Below are 21,589 nucleotides of genomic sequence, written 5' to 3' on the forward strand. Positions count from 1 at the left end.
GAATTTAGACCTTTTATATGTGACTGATTATACTAATGCTAATGTATTTTGGGGGCTGTTTCTAAATTCTTTTGTTCTCTTTATCATAATGATTAGCAGAACTGCAACATGCTTGAATTGCTGTAGCTTTATAGACAATTTTCACATCTTAGGTAATATCTTTCACTTCCTTCTTTATAAAAATGTCTTTGACTATTGCACATTTATGCTGATGTTTTACCATCTTTCGGAAGAATATGTCTCTCTTTTATTCATGTTGTTCTTTATGTCTTTTAATGAGTAGGGTTTTTTACTGATTGGCTTTTACTGATAAATAGAACAGTTTGTGTGTGAATATATTACTTTATAACCAGCCTTACAAGACTTACTAATTTTTGTTAATTGGGAATGTAGACTCTAAAAGTCCTACTAAATGAAATTGCATTTCAGCCACATGATTTACTAGCTTTGTGTCCTTGAGAAAGTTACTCAGTCTCTGTGTGTCTCAGTTTTCTCATCTATATATAGGAGTGATAGTATGTGACTCATAGTTTTAAGGATCAAGATAATCATTTGTAAAAGTTTTAGAAGAACAGATAGTAAATATTAAATAAATGTTACTAATTATGAGTAATAATATTAATACCTTATTTGATTCTCTTGAGTGTTTTACATAGTTAGGTATTATCTGCAAATAAGGATTATTTTGTCCTTTATAAAACTTTTGAAGAGAGCAATTTTAAACATACTAAATAAATGGGATAATTTTGTAACTTTTTTCTCTTGGAACAATGAGAAAATAATATTGAACTGTAGTTTGATGAATGAAAACTGCCCAGTGACTGAGTGAATCTTTAAACCAATTAATAAAAAAGAAAGAAAAAAAAAAACCCTGTCAGTTTCCTGATTTACCCTATCCATAGAGCATTCATCAGATGCATGGGTGTAGAGGTATTTGTGAAACTGTTCCTTATATGATTGTCTGCTCATCAAATTGCAAAGTAATTATTTAGGACTACTTATTCTCCAAGGCCTTTTATTTCAAGAGATACCTGTACATGCATGTATCTTTCTATAGAATGCTGAATTTGCTGTTTTGAAGGATAAGTAGTTTTATAAATATTAGATTGGTTACTTAAATGTTTCCACAATATTAAATCATAGGTAGATATGGGCTTGATTTCTTTTTATTATGATTATTTTATTTTTAGAGACCATATAGAAAATGGGGAAAACATTCATGTAAGACATATAATAGACAACTCTTTGGGGATAATATAAGCAATTTAGAGTTTTCTTTAAATACGTTTGTATTTTAATTGCTAACATATTTTTGAGTTCGTAAGTTTGTACTCATTTAATGATTCTTAAGCATGTTTATTTTAGAAGCACAAACTTGTGGAACTTTTCTCCCCTTGTTTTAACATATGCTATAAGGACATTTGAAATATAGTACATACTCCTTACTTTAAAAAAAAACTCTTAAAACTGACAAAATTATACCACTTCCTTATTTTGACAAATAGCAACTATTTTGAACTCACACCTAGCTTTCATACTTGTGTTAGTTAACAGCAGATGCAGCAACTAGGATTTCTTTCAGGCCAATTAATCAATATTTCGTTAAGACCTATTATAAATAAGGATACCTTCTATCACTATTATCATTTTCATCCTCATGATCAGTATTTAAGTACCCACTGGAGTCATGCTGGCTGACTCTAGTTCACTGAATCCATTTCTATCTCAGGACCTTGCGCTTACTTCTCGTGGTTCTTTTTCCACACATCCAAGTAGCTGCTAAAATATCTTACCTGAGAAGCCTTTCCTCTGATCATTCTTTTCCTAAGTAGCCTTGTATATACTATTAATACTATTCCCATTGTATCTTTCTTAAATTTTTTCTTGCATTTTAACAATCATAGCAACTGTGTCTACCTGAAACATATTTATTAATAGTTTATTATCCTGTCTACTCCACTAGAATTTAAGTTTAACAAGTGCAAGGACTTTTTGCCCATCTAGTTCTACTACTGGCTCTTAGCACCTATAATACAATGTGTAGGAAAAGACTGAGTGATTTCTGAAAGGGAGGGAAAGTAGTTGATAATTTAAAAATAACTATTTGCAGATGAAATAATTTCCTAAAAAACTAAAAAATCACCTTTAAAACTTTTAATACAAAATAAAAATGTATATAAATGTCAATTTTTTATGACAGTGATAACCTGATAGTTAAATGTAAATAAATCAGACTGTACTCTGAAGAAATTGGCATTAAATGTCAAATCATTAGAAGCAAATGTTCTAAAAACTCTTAAATTCATTGACATTCACATAATCTTCAAACTGTATTTGAAAGATAAAAGCTAGTTTGTAAGAGTTACACTATCAATGATATACTTAAAAGATATATCAAAACTTGATTTATCTACAGAAACACAAAATGTTTTATCAAAATATAAAAGTTGAGAGTCATAAAGTACAATTTTATTCTTATTCTACTAGCAAGGAGGGTTTTTTTAAGAGGAAAAAAAGCTAATACCTGTGAAGGAGCATTGAAGTAACTGCCATAGAAGTGTAATTAATTCAGTCTGTATAGAAAACAGTTTAGCAATGTATTAAGAGCCTTTGAAAATGTGAACATGCCTTGAATCAGTCATATGCCTTTCTGTAAATTTGTACTTTGACTCCAACCTAAAATTTGCACAATAAGATATGAAGCATGTTTTTTGCCATGCTTTTTTTAAATAAATAATTTGAATGTCATATGTTCAGAAGGAATTAATTACATTAATAATTTCAGCATATGTTATACTTTTTAAAAGATGTCCTTCTTGAAAACTTAGTGGTTTAATCAAAATTACTTGAATACCTCATAAACTCATAATTTGATGTTAGTTGTTTGATTCATAAGCTACCAGGTCCTATGACTTACTGTTTTATATTTCTGCCTGCTCTCTCCCTTGTCCCATTCTTCTTTTGATCTTTTTAATCCAGTATCTTTTCCTAGTGCCTGTTTTTTGTGCCTGTTGGCTAGATTTCATTCTGACTCCATTGGTTTCATTTTTTTAACCACACTGTTTTTAGTTTAAATGTTCCTTAGATTCTATCTAGATGTAAGTCTTCCTTTTCTTTTGTTTCTTTTTCTGTTTTATATATGATATAGTAAATGTTACGTTTCTTTGTTGTTTTTGTCCTGGAATAGTAATAACAGAATACTAGGAATAATGTTATCACCATACTTCTAAGTGTATTGTACAGTGGATTTTTAAAGGACATTTTAAGATGTACTAAATATCATCTTTTAATTGCTTTTGGGGTCAGGGAATTTTTATTTAACAAAACTTTGTTACATTTTGAAGTCATTTGTTACATAGAAAATTTCTTGACCAAACTGATTTTAGTAAGTTTCTTCAGATAGGTTTTATGATTGAAGGTGTATTTATTGGAGGGAGTAATTGTGAGAGGTGGTCATGATGGGGAAGCATGAGAGGGACAGAAAAATCAACGTTTCTGTGCTGTTAATGGTTTTGCTGGCTGAAGGCAGATTTGTCTATTATTAAGTTCTCAAGTATACATTTTTTAAACAAAAATTTTATACTCTTTTTGGATGCAGATTTCAGGGTTGTACCTAGTAATAATGGAAATAATTTTAAAAATGCAATTTCTAATTTGTTGATTTTCTTGACATTCTATTTTAAAGAATAAAGGGGCTCTTCATTGGGTCAGGGAAATAACTTGAATCACATTACTATTTCTTCTAGTTGCTTCTGTTTTCCTTGTTTAATTTCATAGATTGAAAAATGAGGAAGAGTATAATTATTATGATGGATTTAGTCTGAGAACACGATAACCTATTTGTTGGTTTCAGCATTCTGCTGATTGTGTGACATTTAATCCTTTTCTTCCATTTCTGCCCTCTAAGAATACAAGTTATACTCCTTATTTTACATGGAACTTGATAAATTTCTTTCTTTAGCTTCTTAGGCAAAAATTAATATAAATTTAGGATACTATTCAGTAAATTCCCCAAAGACTGAATGCCCCTCTGACTGCCGTTAATGACAGTCCTGCCTTGGAAGGAAGATTAGCTTATCAGCAGCTGTTACTACCATTTAATTGAGCACTTACTATGTGCCATATCTTATCTCATTTAATCTTCAACTATATGACATAGGTAGAGTTATTTCCATCTCACAGGAAGGATACAGAGGCTTGGCTCTCCCATAGGTAAGAGGCAGATCCAGGATTCAAACCCAGATTATTTTCTGACTCCAAAGCTGAACTCTTTCCTCTTAATGCTGCATACCGCAGTGTGTCTCTTGATCTAAAGTTCTATATTTTTCTAAGAAATTTACCTTTATGGTACTACCTTTTAGCATTTTTTTAAAGTGTAGTTTCTGTTGTCCATTAATTATTTATTGCTTGTACCAGGGCACATTTTTTTGTGCATTTTCTTTGCCCTCATAAATACAATTTCTGTCCTTTTCACATTTCTTCACTGTGTGTTAAATCCATTTTTAGCCCTGATATATTTCATGAAGCATTCTTTCAGAGTTTAAAAATACATACCATTAGGAGTTGATTTTATAGGAAATTATATATTTGCATTTTTGACACATTTTGAGCTATCAATATCCTTGAACAGCTGATCAGTGTTATTTCACATGGATATTTTGGAGGTTGTAAACTCTTAAATTTAACAGACTTCTTTCATATTCCTCTAAAGCAGTGTTTACTAATCTTCTTGTACTCACATGTAGAGAAAATATCATTTAATATGTCACACCGGTAAATGGATCACCCTGTTGCTCTTGGTCTCAAGTACCTGACCCAGGGAACCATGACTTCCTTACCTATGCCTTCCTCCCTACATGGCCTCCCAATACTGAGATGGCTTACATATTGGCACACGTGTAACTCATTTGTGATACATTATGAAAAGTAGGCTAATAATATCTGTTCTTTGGACTTATGTATTCAATAAACATAGAAATTTCTGGGAAAAGTAATATTTTAAGTAGTCCATTCTAAAATGTTCACACAATGGGTCATGCATTTAATGTTGGCCAACATCTTGTTGTTGAAGCCTCTTACTTTCATTTATAGCCTGTAATGATAACCAAAAACTTAAGCATGGCAAAATAATTTGATCAAGCATAAAATGAATATTCTTTCAATTGGCTTAGATTATATAACCTCTGAATTTAAGGAATATTTATAAGGTTCGATGCTTTTTTTAAGAAAATGTGTTATATTTAAATCCTGATGTTTTTAGAGTAGTGTGTAACTCAGCACTTACTCAAAAAATCTGATGGTATCATTACTTTAAAATTAATATTGTATAATTTTGTAAATTTTAGAATAATTAAAGCAACTCAGAATTTTTATATGAAAATAGCATGAAATGTGTATTGTAAAACCTCTGTTGTTTAAATATTTCTCATCCTGGTTTTCCTAATATGGTCAGTGTCAGCTGGAAACTACAATGTGACCTCGTCCTTAAACCTCAGCCATTTCAGTAGGGCATCAATTCCTCTGCTCCTCCCACCAGAATAGCTCTCCTTTGTAGACCCACTTCTGCTCTGCTCTTTTAGTCTCTTACCATTTCTATCCATTTTTGCTTTTGGAATTAGCTTAAAGCATGGTTTGATCACATCACTCCCTTGCTTGATTTTTTTTTTATTGCCATAGATGGTAGCCAACTTTGTAGGACATTTCAGAAGACCCTTTATGTCTGACCCTGACATACTACTTTATTTCCCATTCTTCTGTGCCCCAAAACCTTAATCTCCTTTCCCTGATCACTCTATTATCCAGCCCCTTATGTTCTTACTTTGTTTGCAACCTAATCATGCCATTAATTTTTATCACACTTACCCTCACTACAAATTCTCAACCTGGAAGACCCTCCTCATCTATACCCATTTCAGATATTAACATCAACAGAGTATTCCTGTTGCCTCATCCCTGCTTAGAATTATCTTCCCCCAGTGATACTTTCTATTTGCTTTAGAGCATTTACCATCCTGTGCCTTAGAATATAATTAATTTTGTAACTCATCCTCTTCTACCTTCTTGATAACATGGTCCTCATCTTATTTAAGTTCTGATGGTTGCTTAAGATGGAATACACAAACATGCATGTTTGATTTTCTCAATTTAAGTCCTTCTTTGTGTATAGCACTGCCACGTACAGTGCTTGTCTCAATGAGGAAACACAAAAAGAATATCATGTTCCATGAGCATATGCCTTCAAAGAATTTATGGTCCACTAGAAAAAGAAACATTGATGCAATAAATTGAAAGACATTGTACACAAGTGGCATAGAAGTCACATCACTAATAAACAGCATACATTATATATTATATCTATATATTTTTAAAGTATTTTTGACTTGTCCTTTGTTATGTCATCCCTCCATTTATTATATAGTTGTGTGTATGTTTGTTACATTTTTTACCCATTTTCTACCAATGTGATAAGTTTTCTACCCATCAGTTATTTCTATATAAAAATGAGGAACTCTTAACAAAAAATACAAAACTTTTCTATTTAGGCAATTTTATTTTCAACTTTATTAAACTGAGTTTAGAATTTGACTTAATATATTATCTAAGAACCAAGTAATTTTACTTCATAAGGCTGACTTTTTCTGTCTTCATGTTTTTGTTAGCCTAGTTCTTTAAAGTGAAATAATGATGCTTTGATAGTTTCATTTAGAGTAACTTGAAAACAGAAACCTTTGTAGTAATCAAAAATTAATTTTCTTTGCACAGTTTGATTTAATCCAATTGTGATACTCTTAAGAAACATGCAATTGTGTAATGTTTACATTTTTCTGAAGAACAAGAAGTGGGGCTTGGCTCACATACTATGATACATCGTACAGATTTGTAAAGTGTAAAATGCAATGCTCTGTGTACTTTTCCTTCTGCTCTAATGTAATTAATTTGTTTCTAGATGCTGGCATCACCATCTACATCAGGTCAGCTGTCTCAGTTTGGGGCAAGTTTATACGGGCAACAAAGTAAGAATTTTGTATTTGTTCTGGGATACTTTATTTAAAGAAAAAAATAATATCAAATAAGGAAAAATCAGTGCTGCCCTTGTGGGTTTAATTCTAGGGTTTAAAAGGGAAGATACTAATTTTCAGTTTTCCTTATTTCACTTACACAGCAAAACCTCATTATATCAGACCTTTCTATTATTTGGATATAGAATAGATTGAAATTTATTTCTGTGTCTTTTGTATTTGATGTTCCTATGCAGTATTTTTGAAGAAGAATTTGCTAAACAAATTAAAAATAGACATCCTCTGTGTTTTCACTTAGAGGAGGCTAAAGGAGTTTTGTTTGGTCAGTTGAGTAGATGGTTTTGTTTATGTGTGTGTTTGGTTTTTCTTTTACCTTTTTATTAATATAACCCATTACTTAACTTGTGAAATATTCTCTTTGTTTAGCAAATACTTATTTTCTTTAGTTCAGTTTGGGTATAGAATCTATGTTTTTAACTTACAGCTTAATGCTTTTTCCGTGTCCAAGATTTTATTTCTTTTTAAGTATTGTAATACTTTTATAGCGCTTAGCACAGTGCCTGGCGCATAGTAAGTGCTCAATAAATGTTAGCTATTATTACCACATAAAATGTTTATAAATTATAAAATCTTCCCCTTTTTTCAAATTAATTTTCCAAACTGTTATATAATATTTTATCATCTCTGTTAATGTCAGAGACTGCTCATCTCTCATCTCTGTTAATGAGAGGGGAGTGTTAAGAGGGATATAAACTCCCATCAAAGATTACAGAATAAAAGGATAACTGGAGGAGACATTGTGATGATGCAGTATCTTAACCAGTTTCAAATAAAAATTAGTTATTTGATTTGGAACTCTTCCCCAGTATAATAAAGGCAGAGTTTTTATAGGCATCAGAAGAGTTGTGATACCACTTTACACTTCAAATTTATTTTGAAGGTTAGTAGTGGGAAAGAATTTACTTTGTTAGACAAATGTAGTTTCCTTCTGTTTTCTTCTCTCCATCTTTTGTGGCCTTCCTCTTTTCTATGGAACACAATATTGTTTGTTAATAGAGAATTAGTAAATAAAATTACTGCTTATAAATACTAGTTTTTCTCTAAAGTAGAAAACATTTTAAAAAATTTTTATTAAAGATGTTGCTTATTTATCCACAAATGTTTATCTTAGTTGTTGAGGGAATATTATTAGCTAGTCATTTGTTTTGTTGAGCTTGTGTTCTAATATGAAACCTACTACTTTAACCTTTCAGGTAACCTTTACCATGGGACTATCTAGTTATTTTAAACCTACCTTTTATTTCTATAGAGTAACTATAAAGAACTTGCTTTATTTTCTTTTTAAAGCCCACAATTCATCACAGGAGAAAGTATAGAATACAAAAAAATTATATCGGAGAAGCTAAAGTTTTTTACAAAGGAAATGGTGATAATTTTATAATCAGCTATATGGACTTTAAAAATCTTATCTAACTTTTTTTACCTGCAAATGTGAAATTGTAATTGGGCTAAGATGTAGAATGGGTTAGGGTTGAAATGTAGTTATTTCATTGATAGGCTAGACATTTATTGATTTATTAATTTACATAACTGCTGATTGTTAAGGATATATAAAGATTAATAAATTAACAGTGTTATTTTCATTAGAATAGTATTTTAAGGTCCTTACTAGTTTAAAAAGAAGTCACATATAACCACTATTCCCTGTTGGGAGTCTAGATATTAAATTGCTATACTCCTGTAGCACTGGTGAACCAGCACTTTCTTTAAACTAACATTGTAGATATTAGTCTACAGAAAAATTGAACCTTGGGTCAACTGGAGCTGCAAAGTCTCAAGTCGGGATACAATTATTCCTTTCCAGAGTACTGATCTAGAAGCTACAACTAGTGAAAAGAAAGTCTAGATTCTCAGTCTCGGTTAGGATAGACCTGAGAGGGCCAGATAGGTCATTTAGCTGGTATGTAGTGTGAACACACACTTGTCAGAGATAACACCAGCTTCCATGTGGGGCTCAAGGGTCACAGTTTCAATAGTATAAGTAAGTCAGAATGATGAAACCTGAGGCACTGACCTTAATAAAGGATGGGGAGGTAAAAGGAATAAACAGGTGGGAGTAGATTAGTGATATTACTCTTAATAGCAATTAATTGTAAATGTACATTAAGCTTGATATAAGTAAAATTAATTTTGCCTCCCAAGTGTATTGAGTACCACCATTAACTATTTAGCTTGGCCAAGTTCAGTAGGAATTTGTGCCATTAAATTGGAAGTCTACTGTTGTTTTGTGTTCTTGGTTAGAGAGGTTACAGGTGGAGAAGAGGAATGCCCCCAAAACCGAGACTAGCTGAAATGCAACAAAACAGGGAACTCTTCTTGGAATCTGTACAGAGCTGCTTAACCCTATATTTTTCAAGATTTGGGTGAAAAGGATTGTTTAATACATAAAGGTACCTAGAAAATGCTGGCCTAGGGGCTTGTATGGTCACAGGTTCTTGTATAGTATGATTGTATCCAAATATGTAAGTAACATTTATCTAGGAGTTCATGTGAAGACTGTGCACCAAATGGTAACTGTGGAAGCCAGTGAATGGAATCTTCGGTTTATGTTGCATGATGTTCTTCATTTGTCTTTTTTGAGTGTGTGTGTAATTTAGGTACACCTTATAGGCTTAAGGACCTCTGGGCTCCCTGAAGCTGTCCATGAGATTAGAATGCACAGGGATCCAGGAATGAATTTCTTCTGGATATATACAGTTCATTGAAATTCAGTGGTAGTATATAGTTGAAGTGACTTTTTCTTTCTTACCAACAAGATTTAATGTCTTGGAGGATTGGGGAAAAAGGAAGCTACTGTTTACTGAGTGCTTCCGATACTCCTCTTACCTTACAAGCACATAGGTTAATTACCTGTCTGGATGAATCAGACACATTTCTGTCTGTGTTCTTGGAGGACCCAGGCCTCTAGCTGGAAAAGGAAATCCATGTTTCTGGGATCTGGACGTCTGGCTTGAGAGCAGTGGCATAATCTCATGCTTTCAAAAACATCCCTTTTGTTTCCTATTTTTAGAACACCTATGTGAAGGCTACTTGTTTGTGGAGAACCAGAGATCAGATGGGGTAGTTCAGAAGTGATGCTGTTGACAGTGTAGTTAAGGCAAATGACATATTTTGTAGCTTGAGGAAACAAATTATAGAACCATTTAACAGATACCAAATTAATACTGAATGTTCTGGGAGTTCTTGCTCTCAAGAAGCACATATTATATAGTTGGAGAGGTCAAGACATATTCATATATGTAAAATATTAAATAACAGCTTACAATGCCAATAGGTACATAGGTAAAGAGGTATTGTGTTGAATGGTATGGACAGATTTATGGTTTGGAGCTAAAGGCACAATAAGCCACAGTGGTATGGAAAAAGGAGGTGGAGATTGAGTTTAACAGATACTTACTAAGTGCCTGCCATGTGTATTGCATCATGTTAGATACTGCCGATGTGTGGTAGAAGAGATCATTTTCTTTTATGCCGTCTCTGTACAGTGTACATACTGCTATGGTGTTTCTCCATTTATATATTGCTTGTTTTCATTGCTTTTGTATCCTCAGTATTCTATATATGACAGGCAGTTAATAAATGTTGAATGTTAATGCTTTATGAGCAAAATGTGGTCTAGTAGGAAATAATCTAGTAGGAAAAGTACACAAGTTACCTTGTTACAAAGTAGAGGAAGTACAGAATTTTCTGGATATTTCAAAAGCAGGCAAATAATCACATACCTTGAAAAATGATCAGGATTTATAGATGCCATGTTTGTCATTGGCCTTGAAGAGGCTATGGATAAGTTGTTCTAGTAGGTAACAGCATCCATGGCATGGGATAGATTAGGAGTAGTCTAGTTTATCACAAGGGTAATATTTTAGACTGTTACAGTGGTTTCATACAAGAAGTACAATCTTCACAGTCCTGCAGAATATATCTCAAGGTCTTTGGCACTTTCCAAGTTCAGGAACACAGCTGTAGCATAGTTTTCCCCCAGAAAATAATTATTTTCTGTTGGAAGCCATTACTTCATCAGCTCATTTTATCTTCATCTATAAGACCATCTGTCGACTTCTTTCCATAGGCATGTTTCACTCTTCCCTGCTCCCCAAAAAGCTAATAGTTATTGAATATTTACTTTGTGTCAGGTGCTGTTTTAACTACTTTATATGAATTAACTCATCTTCAGCAACCCATGAGAGGTTAAGAGACTCAAAATTATACTGATAGCAAGTAGTAGAGCTGGAATTACATTCCTTTGTAAGTATAACTATATGAACATGAGTTGAAAACAGCAGTTTCTTTGAAATTTGAATGCTACATATTACTTACTGAGTATTTGTAAGGATCATTTGCTTATAGTAGAAACTACAAATGTTAAATCGATAGATTCTAAGAGTCTACTGACTAAAGCATTATGATAGAGTGAAAAGTGTGGCAGATAACGAAGTTCTGTTTTTGTGGAGCTTAATGTTTTAATGGAGGAAGACAGTAAGAATGAAGACAAGTAAACAGTACAATTCTGGTAATAGGTACTATAAAATGAAGCCAGATTCATGGGTAACTGGATGGGATTAATATCTGACATGGAGCAGGCAAAGATACTCTCTCTGAGGAGGTGAATGGAAACCTGTCTGTTGAGAAAGGGAAATCCTTGGAAAGATCTGGAGGAGAACTTTTCAGATACAGATAATAGCAGATGCAGAAGTTATTACTCCTGGCAATGTAAGAATGATCTTAATATGTTAAGGACAAATGAGAGGGCCAAAGTAATGAACAAAGAAAGTGAAGATTAACAGAGTAGCAGGTTTCAGATCGTCGAGTTTTTTTAATATTTGGTTAAGAAGTTGGATTTATTCTAATAAGTTCAAGGGGAAACAGTTTTAAAATAGTTTCATTTTTAAAAGATCATTTTGCTATGTAGAAAATAGACTGGGTGTGGGAGGGACAAGTGACAAGAATTGAGAAAGCAATGAGGCTATGCTGCAGTAGTCCAGGCAAGAAAATAGGGTGACTTAGGCTAGTGGTGGAGGTGTTGAAGTGGTCAGATTTCGCATATTTTGGACATAGAGCAGATAGGATTTGATGGTGAGGAAAAAGGGTTCAAGGTTGATTTCTAAGGTTTGAGACCTTTATTACTTTGTGAATGCATACCCCAAATTTGTATTGGAAACCTAGGTTGAAGAGGAGTACAAAGTATACATGTAGGAGATTCACACAGCTGTTCCACAGGTAGAGTGCCAGCTACATTAAAGATCCAGCCAAATGTCTTTAACTCAGCTATGACATAGCAGCAGCTTCTCATAGTTAAGGATATTGAAGCCAGTTAGCTTCATCCATGCTTCTTGTTTCATATGTGCATCATGCCCAGAAAGCAAGCACTCAGACTACACTGTTGTAATAAAACCATCTGATTCTTTATCACTGACTCCAAATACTTGGGTGGGTCTGTTTGATTATTTAATTTGTGTACTGTTTCCTCCAGTAAACATCTTTTGATTCACAAGTCCATTCTGCTTTCACAGCTGAATTAGTGGTTCCTCCCATATATACCCAAGCACCCTCTATGTAAATAGCATGTAGACACCTTGATCATAACAGTTTAAAAATAATAGTCTCTTGTATCACTGTATAACAAGACAAGGGAAAGATTCTGTGTGCAGAGAAGGATATGAGTAAAGGTACAGGGGCAGATTTGGGGAGGGGACTAGGAAAAGGAGGAGCAATATTGAAACATGCATAGCTATATAAAAAGTTTGTATTGGGGTGAGTAAAATATTAACTACGATCAGAAGAGTTATATGTAAATTATATCTCAGTAAAGCTGGGGAAAAAAATTAAGATCAGAAGATTCTTTTGGGTCCTAACAGAATTTTAAAGACTAAACTGTGGTTGGATTTAATACTGTATAGAACAGTGATTCTCAACCCTGGCTGTACCCCTAGAAACACCTGGAGAGTCTTTAAAATCCCACTGTCCATGAATTACCCAGATCCACACTAAGTCACAATTTCTGGGGATGGGACCCAGACAATGAAGTTCTCTAGGTGATGCAAAAATTATCAGCTACTATAAGAAGTGAAAAGTGATTGGAAAAAGGGATTGAAATAGTCAAATTGGATCATTATTTTTATTCTTCATTATTTGTGATCTTGGGCAAGTCACTTAATGCCTGATGTTCTTCATTTGTAACTTAGTTGGATGATTTTCATGTGTAACTTAGCTGGATGATCTCTGGAGACTTTTCTATCTCTAAAATCCTTTGTTATTAATAAGGGAAATTGCATAGTGAAATAAGGTTACAGGGAAGATTAACCACTAAATGTAGGACAGGTTGGAGGCAAGAAGACATGAGGACAGAATGGAGGTAGGAAGACTGTTGTCCTTTGTTAGTGTGGCTGGAAATTGAGTTCCCAGGAGAAGCTAGTTGCTTTGGGAATAATATAAAGGGTGATATTTTAAGCCCTCTTAAATCAATTAGGGGTTTTCTTTCCTTTCCTTAATAAAGATTTCAGGAGGTTCAGGAGGCTTCATTTAAGTATGTATATTTAAGGATTTGATTGCTGTGATTGAATTTTTTTCTTACAGCTTGTATTACTGATAATGTTTCTTCAGCAAAAGATTCAGTAAAGGATGGCATGTGTTGCCATCAGTAATGTGCTGCTATTCAGTTTGTACAGTGGAAATAATTCGTGGAAACACTTCTTAGATTGTGTTCTTTTGGATTTCTGATAAAATGATTAATAAATAATCCAGTTCATTCTTTAGCTGTTTAGCCAAATAAGAGGTAGGACTGTACTTAGAATGTGTTCATTTGCTCCTCTAAATATTCTATTATTCCTTATGGAAAGAAAAAAATTTGATCTAGAACTATAACCTTTTTTACTACTTTTTAACTTTTTAAACTCATCCTTATATTCATTATCTATAAAAAAAAGAAATACCTTCTTTGTAGGCTTATTGTAAGGAGGAAAAGAGATGAAATAGCATAATATTTGATACATGGATTTTAGGTGCTTGATAAATTTTGATCCTTCTGCCTTCCTGATACACAAGTGTCATACATACATATTTATATTTTTTACCTGTTGTAGTTATTTTATGGCAGAAAATTTTTTATGAGCTAGCTGTTTCTTTTTGGTATTTCTCTCAGTTTACATGTTTTTTTCTTGATAAAATATTTTAGAGCTGATTTTTTGTGATTGTTTCTAATTATGCTAATAAAAGAATAAACTTTTCTCTCGCCTGACTGTACCCAGTTGTAATAGTTTAACTCAAGTAACTCAAACTTAATGACCTACTGTATTTTGTTTCCTAAAAATAAATCTTTGTATGTTCCTATTAACTGATATTCTTTATGTTTTAAAGGAATTCCATTTTTAAATTGAATTTAAAATAACTCAATTACTAAGAATTCAAGGGTTGATGTTACAGTTTGAAATTGATCTCTTTTATTTTCATACCTCCCTAGTTTAACAAAATGCAATACAAACTTTTTGAATTTATTAGCTTTTTATGAAATCAAGAGTTTTGAGGGAAAAATAAAAGTAAACAATAATCTTAGAGTTTCTATATTTATACTGTCTTTCCCCACTCTCAGCGCTATAAGTTAACTCGTATGCTAGTATCTAATTGACTAAATAAATAACCTTACCCATTCTTGTTTCTTCTTTTTGATAATGTTCAGATAATCTCCAATCTCTAAAATATTTCTGTAGTTAATACATTTTCATAATAAAGCATAGAATAATATGTGTATGTAGGGTTGAAGTAAACAAATCTCAGTGAATCTTTTTTAGGGATTATTGACATTAGAAAAGAGCCAGAGAGTACTAGATTTTAAGAAGTGTATGTTTCTTAATACTGATGAAGGTATAAAGAGTGAAAAGGAAAAGAAAAGTAAAACTAGAGGAAAGAAAACTTGACAGCTGTAGAAAAGAGAAGGAAAAAATGGAAGGAAACCTTAAGAGATGGAAGTTTAGAAAAACTTTGAAGGGAAGTAAGCATATTCAAAATAAAACAAAAAGGAAGCAAAATTAAAAGTACAATAGATAAGAGGTGTTACAATTCAGTAAGCATTTGCAAGGATGCTCATTTGGTGTTATATTGGGCTCCCATTGGGCTGCCATTAAGAACACCAGGAGTTACAGAGATCTGTATATTAGTTTTGGGTCTTTTTGTCACCTTGGAGAAGTCAGTTAACTCATCTGAGGTTTATATTACTTATCAATAAAATACAGACATTGAACTAGTTGATATTTAAGGTCCCTTCTGGCTCTGAAATTGTATAATATTTCTTGGTAGTTAGTAACTATGAGAAACACATTCCTGTGGGAAACTTGTTAGCTGTAGCTGATTTTAGGGCAGCATATATTTGGGGAGAAGGATGTAAGCTCTCTGAGGGTAGCAACATTTTCTGTCTTGTTCACCACCATATCCCCAGCAACTAGCACAATGCTTGGCACGTAGTAGGCACTCAATAAATGTTTTTTGAATGAGTGATGTGAAAAGTACCACATTGGTGGTTTATTATGGGAGTATCTAGAGGAAAACTACTTTGCTTGAGAGAAGGAAGAGACTGATTTCTTCTGATGAAATAATAAGCTGATTTTAAATTTCTTGTTCTTCCTTATTTTGTCTCATATTCAGTGGACATAAGCTGCAGCTGGTGGTATACTTATGGTCAGAAAACTTCTAGGAATCAGACATATATAAAGTGACTAAATCAACATATAATCCAGGCCAGTTCCCTTCATGTGACTTAAATACAAAATGAAGCTTAGGGCTTTGTGGAACATGTGTGAAAAGAGTACACATAGAATGTAGTAGCTACACTGAGTTGGATTCATTGGCTTCATTTATTCAGTTGAGAGGCAAAGTTAGGCTCTAAGCTGAGTACCGAGGCTTGCAGATTCTCCAATAAAATCTTTGTGGTTCACTGGTATCCCTAGGTTAGAAGGGGGTATATTGTTATGCCAAAAGATAACTTTTGTAAAAATATTTGAAGGAAAACATTGAGAGCTGATAATAGTTTTTTGGAGGTCACAGTTTCAAAATACTTAGGTCTTTGAACTTTGAGGACCTCAAGTTAAACTGATATAGTTGGGGTGGGTGGTGGGGGAGTCAGTTTAATCCTTAGCACTAAAGTCATCTACTTATTAGCTCTCACTTCCTCATAATCACACTAGACAGCACACTAGAAACAGCACAAAAAAAAGGTTATGTCAGGAAGATGGAGGCAAGGAGGCATTCATAGGCAGATATGATGACAACATACATGATAACTGAACATCCTTACATTGAGGGGTAAAAGGGGAGAAAAACACCTAGAACATTATATATCCATGATAATTTTGAATCATTAAGAAAATAATTTATGTTTCATGTTAATTAAAGGTAGGGCATAATAAACTTTTGAAATTGCTTAATTTTTTTGTTTTGTTTTTTATCTGGATGGTAAACCCTCAGTGGTCTTTAAAAATACACCTTTTAAAACACATTCATTCCCACATCGAAGCCCAGGAGGGCACTAAATAAATAGAAGGTCATTGTACTTTGAGATCTTTTCAAATGTTTTAAATTCTTGTCTCTTATAGCTATATCAGGTTGAGTTTTTTACAGTTGCTGACATTTTATGTTGGGTTTGTAAAAATTATAATGTTGAGAAGTATGTATAAATTATAGAGACTTTTTCTTAAATGAATTTTAAAAAGATCATATAGAAAATTATAGCTACTTCAGCAAAGTGGGGTTAAATGTCTGTACGTCAGTTATGATTTAAAACAACACAAGATTGCAAATTTCTTAAAGGCATATTTGTATAAAATGTTATTGAAACAAGTCAATCTGTTAAAATCATTGATATAATTTATTGCAAAATAAAAATATGAAAACAAATATGAAAGCAATATTCATTCATAGTATTAGATTTCAGAGTAGGATATGTTTTTGTTAAAATCAGTCCATTTGGAGTGAATTAAATATATCCATTTAAAATTTGCATATTATATTACATATTAGGTCATTTAAAAATGTTTTAAATTGCCAACTCCAGAAGATGGATAACAATTTCATTCCTGATGGCAATGAATTTCCTTCTTCTGAATTTTTTTAATAGGTGCACTAGGCCTTCCAATGAGGGGGATGAGCAACAATACCCCTCAGTTAAATCGCAGCTTATCACAAGGCACTCAGTTACCGAGCCACGTCACGCCAACAACAGGGGTACCAACAATGTCACTTCACACGCCTCCATCTCCAAGCAGGTATTTATTGATGGGCCAGAATATTTCTCAAAATGCATCTTTGTAGAGTAAGCAAGCTTTTTAGTTTTTTAATAAGGTAACTTATTCAATAATTTTCTGGTTCAGTGCCTTTCACTGAGGAAAAGGAAGTTAATACTCTGTGTTCATTTTATTTCATTGCAAACCGACAAGTATAGTGTAAGATGTTTTTATCCTGCAGCTAGCATACTGGTTGTCAACTGGGTGGGTATCAAGGGTTAATCACACCTGGGAGCTTTTTCAAAAGCCAGCTCCTTCCTCAAAGGAGGATGTGCAATTTAAAATCACTCCTCAAATAATTCTGATTATGGCTCCCTCACCACACACCCGTTGCTCTAGTTACAGTAAAGTAAAACAGATTACATAGATGATGCAGTTGAGTATGAAGAAGATAGAGTGACATACATTTGGAATGAAATTACACTAAATATACGTGTGAAATAAGTTTGTGTTATTTTTTGTCATAGTTGCATAAATAGTTCTCACTCCTAGATATCACCTACATTAGTTCCTCTATAATTTTCCCCTTCTTGGTTTGTTTACTTTGACTTTCCTTTTCAAAGAATTGAAATAACCAGACAAAAGAATTCACTTAATAAAAATTAGCAATGCAATTTGAAATTTTATCTGAGGTTCTAAGGTTAGGCCAATTGATTATTTACAGAGAATTTTAATGAGTGACTATAGAGAGCTTATTTAGTATAATGGACTTCTTTTTCAGGGGTATTTTGCCTATGAATCCTAGGAATATGATGAACCACTCCCAGGTTGGTCAGGGCATTGGAATTCCTAGCAGGACAAATAGCATGAGCAGTTCAGGGTTAGGTAGCCCCAACAGAAGCTCGCCAAGCATAATATGTATGCCAAAGCAGCAGCCTTCTCGACAGCCTTTTACTGTGAACAGGTAAGATGTTTATTGATACTGTGTATAATTGTCTTTCTGGATATTTTCAAATTTGCTTTTCCATATTCAGCATTCTGTTCTTGAGTCTTGGTTTCTGTCTTGTGTGTTTCATCATATATTTGTAACCAAAGATTCTCTTTCTGTTACACCTCACATTAACAACACCAAACTGAAGACACGTTCTTTTGAAACAGTTTGATTTTAGAAAATACATTAAAGCTTTTTGTTGTTGTTGTCAGAAAAGGATTGTTCTTAGATCGCCACCAGGGAGATTTTTGTTGATGTGACCTTCCTCTATTAAATGAGTCTGGTCACCTGTGTGATAAGAGTTCCACACTTACAAATAGGAATGGTGACATATTTGACTATTACTGTGTTGCTTAACTATGCTTTGGTTAAGTAGCTTTTCAACCAAAATTCAGTTCTGTGCTTTGGAGACTTCTTGGCCAAAAGCCTCTTTTTAATACTACATCTGTGGTATTTGCAAAGAATGTCATGTCTTGGTTCTTAAAAAAGGTGACATGTGCTTTTGCACTGTCCATTGCATGTACTACTATGCAAATAACAATGTGAAGACCAGTTATCCATTTTGTTAGGATTTTTTAATGGTTTAGATAATTTATATGAGTTATGTCTGCTGTTTAAGGCTGGCTTTCTTGTAAAAATGGTATTTAAGTTTTGTTGCCTTTTTTTAAAATGAGGAATTATGTAGCGGGAGAAAAAATCTTGATCTGGTTGTCATCATGCCCATTTAATTCCTTTTATAAAAAAATTAAAATAGGTTATCAGCACACTCCTGTTTTAATCTTCATCTCATGAACCCTAATTCTTACTTTTATTTAGACTTCACAGAATTTCTTTTATAATTTTATGCTCTTAATTTTTTTGAAAGTTATTATTTGTACAGGGTTATCAAAACTCTTCTCTTTGATAGCTTTCTAATCATATAATACTTCTTGGGTTTTATCACATCTTTCCTCATTCTTGTAGTATTTGTTCATTGAATGTATATTTTAAACTTTTGCCTTTCCATGTATTTTCACATTTTAATTGTTTTAAAACAACATTTTGCTTATAAATTGTCAATAAAAACATGGATCTCAAAAACCCTGCTTGTTACTATTGATATATTTTATTATGGAATTTATTTCTTACTAGTTATTCTGTGTTTGAGGGTACCTATGTTGTTAGCAAGTCTAATGTGCTTTTAAAAATTTGTTGGCTTTCCTACTCTTCTCTAAAGTGTTTTTGTTTCACCAGCCACATATTTTATGAAAATACTGCTTAGCCATAGTTAGTCTTACAGATTTAGAAAAAAGGAAACCATGTCATCTTTAAACAGTTGAACCCTATCAGATTATTTGATGTTAAAGATGTATACTTTCACTGTAGAATTTGCATTAATTCTTTTTGACATTCTTAATTATGTCTGGCCTTGCTTTAAGTAGTCTTATTTTTTGTTTTGTTTTCCCATGTTTAGGTTTGTGTAGAAAAAAGAGGCATTTGTAAATATTTCCCAAGTACTGATTGTGCATTAATTTAGAACTGAGGGCACTAACGGAGAGACTTTTTTTCTTTGAAGCAGCTGAAAGATTAAAATATATTTAGATAAGAATGATGTGTTTCACAACACTGAATGTAATTAAAGAAAAGCACCATTTAATTCAGGTCAACTAAACATTTATTGAGTGCCTATTGTATCCTCCTGAACACTAAGGGCAGAGTATGCAAAGATGAATATGATATGGATCCTGTCCATAGGAGTTTATATTATAGTTGGGAAAGACGGTATGAAAGATCTTCTTTGGAAAGTAATATTAGCACACTTCACCAGTAGTGGAAGAAAAACAACTAATCAGGAACAATAGTCTTATACTAAACTGGATGTTTTTGAGGTTAGTTACTTCCTTCCAGTATATCCAATAAATTGGCTCTCCAAGTACACAAAATGGTACCTGTAATCTCTGGTTTCCTCAAGGCTTATATATAAATTCTTTGACTTTTGTTTTTTAATATATCTTTTAAGACATTTTGTTTAAGACATTTCGGTTCTCAGTTGTTCATGGAAGGATGTTAGAGAAGTTTTTAAATAAGAACAAAGATTAAACTCAGAAAAATAAATTAGTATTTGTTCTTAAACATGTTTTATTTGAGGAGATCAAAGTATACACTTCTGTTTTTCTTCATCTGAAAGTTAGTGTTCTTACTGCATATCTAAAATTATTTTCTATGTACCCAGTATGTCTGGATTTGGAATGAACAGGAATCAGGCATTTGGAATGAATAACTCCTTATCAAGTAACATTTTTAATGGAACAGGTAAGCTTATTCTGGAGCTAGTATCTCCTATTCAAAAATATGGTAGATCTTTGAAATATAAAGCAATTCAACATCCTGGTCTTAAACTATTACAGGATTTTTTTTTGTGTTTAAATCTTAGAATTGAATTTAGTGAGAATTTGACAGGAATAGGGTTTAATTCCATTCAGTGAACAGTAGAGAGAGATTTAAATATATTTTTTTCACTTGGCATAGTTAATAGCATAGTGTTATAGCATCAGGATTATTTCTTTAACGTCTAGAGAGAGCCTAAACATTAATTTAGTCTATATTTATGCCTCAGAATCTTTTTTGCTTCAAGAGCTTTCCTATCCTCAGTCTTGTCACTACAGTTTAAGCTAGTTTGGGTGGTATGGCATTCTGGCTATAGAGACTCAGATTAAAGAAACCTTTACAATTATATGGAGCACTTAACAATTTTTTCTTAATAGTTTTAATAATACTAATTTTGATATTTAACCTTCACAAATTCTTTATACAGCTTTATGTATAAAATTCAAAATTTCCCTGGAAAGCCAATTCTGATGTTGACAGTAAAGAATTCCTGAAGTCTATTGATTTATTTATTATGAACTGCTTCAGACAGAAGAGAACAGGAGGCTTTCTTGCTGTTCTGCTTCAGGTTTCAACTTCTTCCATCCTTGCCTGCAGACCCTTTCCTGAGAAAAAGAAAAGAAAGGATATTGTCATGGTCATAGGAGCAAAAATGAATATGATTATTGAGAGAGAAGTATATGTAAAGGCAGTGGAAGGTGAAAGAATGATCTGTGAAATGGAGCATATGTGGAAGGACAAAGATTTAGTAATGAAATGTCATTTGTGGCTATAGGCTTTTAATTTTTAAACATCATTGTATTTTTAGTAGCATAGATTGATCAAATGAGACATCAAAATTCTGAATTTAAACATTTGGAGTTTACAGTTTTGTGCTCAAGATGTTAAAATAATATGAAGTACCATATTCCATTGTTTCTAAGTGTATACTGTTTTTCATATAA

General features: G+C 32.7%; 1 protein-coding gene and 1 long non-coding RNA gene across 8 annotated transcripts in view; one reads left to right on the plus strand and one right to left on the minus strand.

Annotated features, from left to right (window-relative positions):
• CNOT2 (CCR4-NOT transcription complex subunit 2) overlaps window positions 1-21,589 on the plus strand; it is a 120,351-nt gene that overhangs the window by 78,802 nt on the left and 19,960 nt on the right. For 5 of the 7 annotated variants that reach the window (XM_037022611.2, XM_037022610.2, XM_073215588.1 and 2 more), the window contains 4 exons: window positions 6,947-7,013; window positions 17,182-17,329; window positions 18,069-18,251; window positions 20,491-20,570. In XM_037022611.2, the coding sequence (XP_036878506.1) occupies window positions 6,947-7,013; window positions 17,182-17,329; window positions 18,069-18,251; window positions 20,491-20,570 (478 nt within the window). The remainder of the gene's footprint in view (window positions 1-6,946; window positions 7,014-17,181; window positions 17,330-18,068; window positions 18,252-20,490; window positions 20,571-21,589) is intronic. The other 2 variants (XM_037022615.2, XM_073215589.1) reach the window with 2 other exon arrangements.
• Window positions 20,577-21,589, minus strand: part of LOC140844112 (uncharacterized) — a 30,463-nt gene continuing 29,450 nt past the window's right edge. The window contains exon 3 of the long non-coding RNA XR_012122364.1: window positions 20,577-21,250. This is a non-coding gene — a long non-coding RNA (uncharacterized lncRNA). The remainder of the gene's footprint in view (window positions 21,251-21,589) is intronic.

Source organism: Manis javanica, chromosome 10 (genome assembly GCF_040802235.1).
Source record: "Manis javanica isolate MJ-LG chromosome 10, MJ_LKY, whole genome shotgun sequence".
Classification (NCBI taxonomy): Eukaryota; Metazoa; Chordata; class Mammalia; order Pholidota; family Manidae; genus Manis; species Manis javanica.